Source organism: Sorex araneus, chromosome 2, assembly GCF_027595985.1.
Source record: "Sorex araneus isolate mSorAra2 chromosome 2, mSorAra2.pri, whole genome shotgun sequence".
Lineage (NCBI taxonomy): Eukaryota > Metazoa > Chordata > Mammalia > Eulipotyphla > Soricidae > Sorex > Sorex araneus.
The window spans coordinates 206,486,547-206,489,902 of record NC_073303.1 but is presented as its reverse complement, the minus strand read 5'-3'; the positions used below and the strand labels follow the sequence as shown (position 1 = coordinate 206,489,902).

Below are 3,356 nucleotides of genomic sequence, written 5' to 3'. Positions count from 1 at the left end.
ATGGAGCGGTCCTGTCCAGTCCCTTGCTGCCCAGGCAGGCAGGCACGCCGAAGGAAGCTCTGGTCCAAAGGGCAGTGTCCTTAGAGAGCGTCCTAGAAGGGACCAAGGTGGGGCCATCCAAGCCTGCTGTCCCGGGCCGGGCCCCGGGCCAGCCCCGCGAGCGCGCGCACGGCAGCTCCCCCGGCGCGAGCGGGACGCCAGCACTCCTGCAGGCAGGCGGTCCTTGCACCCCCGCCCCCCCATGACATCATGTGTTTGTGGCCGAGTCGCTCCTTAAAAGCGGCGGGCAGGGCGCCAGGAGCCCCAGAACCGACGAGCTCGCCGGGCGCCCAGGTGCGCGCACGTGGTCCGGGGCTCGGCAGCTGCAGCGAGCGCGCCCGGGATGCCCCGCCGCCGCCCGCACCCCGGGGTGCCCCGCCGCCGCCTGCACCCCGCGGCCGTGGCCGCGCTCCTGCTCGCAGTCCTGGAGCAGCCGCCCGCCGGCGCGGCCCCGCTCAACGGTAACGCGCCCGCGACTCCCCGCGCGCGCCCACGCGGGGACAGCCCGGTTCCAGCGGGGCTCTTCCATGAGGGTTTTTTTTCCTAGCAGGGGAAACGCCGGGAGGGTGGGGGGTCTGGGGGGCGCTAGGAAGGGGCGAGGGGGCGTCCCGTCCCTCTGGAACGCGTGACCTCGCCCGCGGCGGTTGCTAGAAGCCCCCGGTCCTTCGCTACATAGTTTGGTTCCGACTCTGAGCGCCCCTAACTCCGGAGGGGAAACGTGGGGCCCTGGGCCAGGGCCAGAGACCCCGAGGCGGGCTCCACATGCGGGGGGTCCGGCCGCCCGGGCCCCCCACACTGACCGCGGTGCCCGGCGGTGCGCCTCCGAGGCAGGGGTGATGCATCCCGTCCTTAATCATTGTTTTCTCCAGGCGGCTCCACTACCCTCCATACGGGTGCGTGTGCTTACGCACCCTCTTTTGGGGGTAATTAGGGCCTTGGACTCCCCAGGGCTGGGGCCCGAGGGAGCCGAGCGAGGCGGGAGAAAGAGCAGCAAACCCCCAGGGACCCGGGCTCCGCCGGCAGCGGCGGCCAGGGAGGGTCCGCGCACCTGAGCCGGGAACTGGAGCGCACGCTAGGTGCCCGCCTGCTCGCCCGCAGCTGGGCGCTCCCCGGGACTGAGTGGCCACCCCCTGCCCCGGCAGAGCTGGACACAGGTTGGGCAGGCATTTGTCGGTGCCCCCATTCCTGGGCGCAGGCATTTGCAGAAGGACCCAGAGTGACTCCGGCCGGCCGGCAACCATCTCCCTGACTCCCCCAGAGGTCACTGCGCCCTTGGGGGCAGGTTAGGGACTGTTGGGAGGCTCCTCTCTCCCCTGTGTCGGGGAGAAATAGAAGGGAGGTGGGGAAAATAAGTTGTGGGAAAGTGAAGTTTTAAACCGCTGACTCTGATCCACAGTCTTCTCTCCAAACCGCTCAGCTGAGACGAAAGTTTCTCTTGAATTCTCCCCTTTCCCTCTGAGCTGTTCACTGCTTCTCTGTCCAGAAAGGCTCTGAGTGCCCCCCTGCCACTCCCTCTGCCTCCCCCTCGCTCCTGCCCTTCCTCCCACCCACTGGTCCCCTCCCCTGCCCTCTCTGCCCAGCTTCCTGCCCTGTCCTCAACCTTTCCCTTATTCCCCACCCTCATTCCTTTGTTCCTCTCTCCTCTTTTTTTTTCTTTTTGGGTAACACCCAGCTATGCACAGGGGTTCCTCCTGGCTCTGCACTCAGGAATTACCCCTGGCGGTTCTCTGGGGATCATACAGGATGCCGGGAATCGAACTCAGGTCGGCCGTGTGCCAGGCAAATGCCCTCCCCACTGTGCTATCGCTCCAGCCCCTCTCCTCGTTTTTCTCCCCCTTTTCCAAGGCAGATTGGAAGGTCGGGGTCAGGGCTGTGGCTCAGCAGGTAGGGCACGTGCATCCTCTGTACAAGGTCCCGAATTCATCCTCAGCAACACAAGCGCCCTGGAGCAACGCACGTGTGTCCCCCAAATAATTCACTGCCTCCTTGAACTGGGAAGCCGGTCTGTGGACCCCTCATCCTAAGGATTCTCTTTGATTCTCTCCCCTCCTGTAGCTCTCTTGATTTTAACTGAATCAAGGGATTCAGTGTCGAAGCAAAAGACTGAGGCGTTGCTGTGAGTATCAGCTGGCACTGGGGCGAGTGCTCCACTGAGCAGGGGAGCCAGAGCACGGCTGGAGTACTGGAGCTTTGGGAACTTACGGGATGAGTGAGAAAGGTCAGGGTGTGGGGGAGATAATCGGCCAGAGTGATGTGTCTTCTGGAGGACATCTGGAAATCTACTTCCTGTGGCTGCGAGCCTCCTGCAGAGTTGGCATTGCGGCAGCAGGCAGCCACGCAGAGAGGTTCCAGCGCCGGGACAGGAAGCTGCCGGGCTCTGAACCCCTGACCTAGATCCTTGTTGATAGCCTTTGCTCAGGGAGCACCCGGGGAGTATGGACAGGCCTGCAGGCTCTAACAGGCACTGGGTCTCCTGGAGAGAAGGCAGCGCCATCTTGGGGCACTGAGACTTCCCTCCTGGAAGGGCCTTGGGGGGTCGCTGGGCTTGGCTCCATGAGGCGCCTGTTCTCAGGCTGGGACTATGAGTGTCTCTTCCATCTCTCTGGAAATCTCCTGCCAGCCTTTTTTTAATTATTTCTTATGAAATTTTATTTTTTGTGTTGTGGTTTATTTTTATTTTGCTGCTAGTTGTTTTTTTATTAGTGAATCACCGTGAAGTACAGTTACAGACTTACAAACTTTCGTGCTTGCATTTCAGTCATACAATAGTCGAGTGCCCATCCCTCCATCAGTGCCCATTCTCCACCACTAGTGGTCCCAGCATCCATCCCACCCCCCTCCCCCTACCACCCCACCCCACCTCTGTGGCAGGGCATTCCCTTTTGCTCTCTCTCCTTTTGGGTGTTGTGGTTTGCAGTAGAGGTATTGAGTGGCCATCATGTTCGGTCTATAGTCTACTTTCAGCCCGCATCTCCCATCCCAAATGGGCCCTCCTAGCACCCTTTACTTGGTGGTCCTTCTCTATCTGAGCTGCCTTTTCCCCCCAGCATGAGAGGCCGGCTTCTAAGCTGTGGAGTAATCCTCCCAGTACTTATCTCTACTGTTCTTGGGTGTTAGTCTCCCATTCTGTTACTTTATATTCCACAGATGAGTGCAATCTTTCTATGCCTGTCCCTCTCTTTCTGACTCACTTCACTTAACATGTCACTTTCCATGTTGGTCCACCTATACGCAAATTTCATGACTTCATCTTTTCTAACAGCTGCATAGTATTCCATCGTGTAGATGTACCAAAGTTTCTTTACCCCGTCATCTGT

The 3,356-nt window shown here is 60.3% G+C and overlaps 1 protein-coding gene across 2 annotated transcripts in view; it reads left to right on the top strand.

Moving 5' to 3' along the window:
• Positions 1–316: 316 nt before the first annotated feature.
• The window catches only part of CA12 (carbonic anhydrase 12), a 60,759-nt gene continuing 57,719 nt past the window's right edge, over positions 317–3,356 (top strand). For both annotated transcript variants that reach the window (XM_055129633.1, XM_055129632.1), the window contains exon 1: positions 317–500. In XM_055129633.1, coding sequence (XP_054985608.1) covers positions 383–500 — 118 coding nt within the window. In that variant the 5' untranslated portion in view covers positions 317–382. The remainder of the gene's footprint in view (positions 501–3,356) is intronic.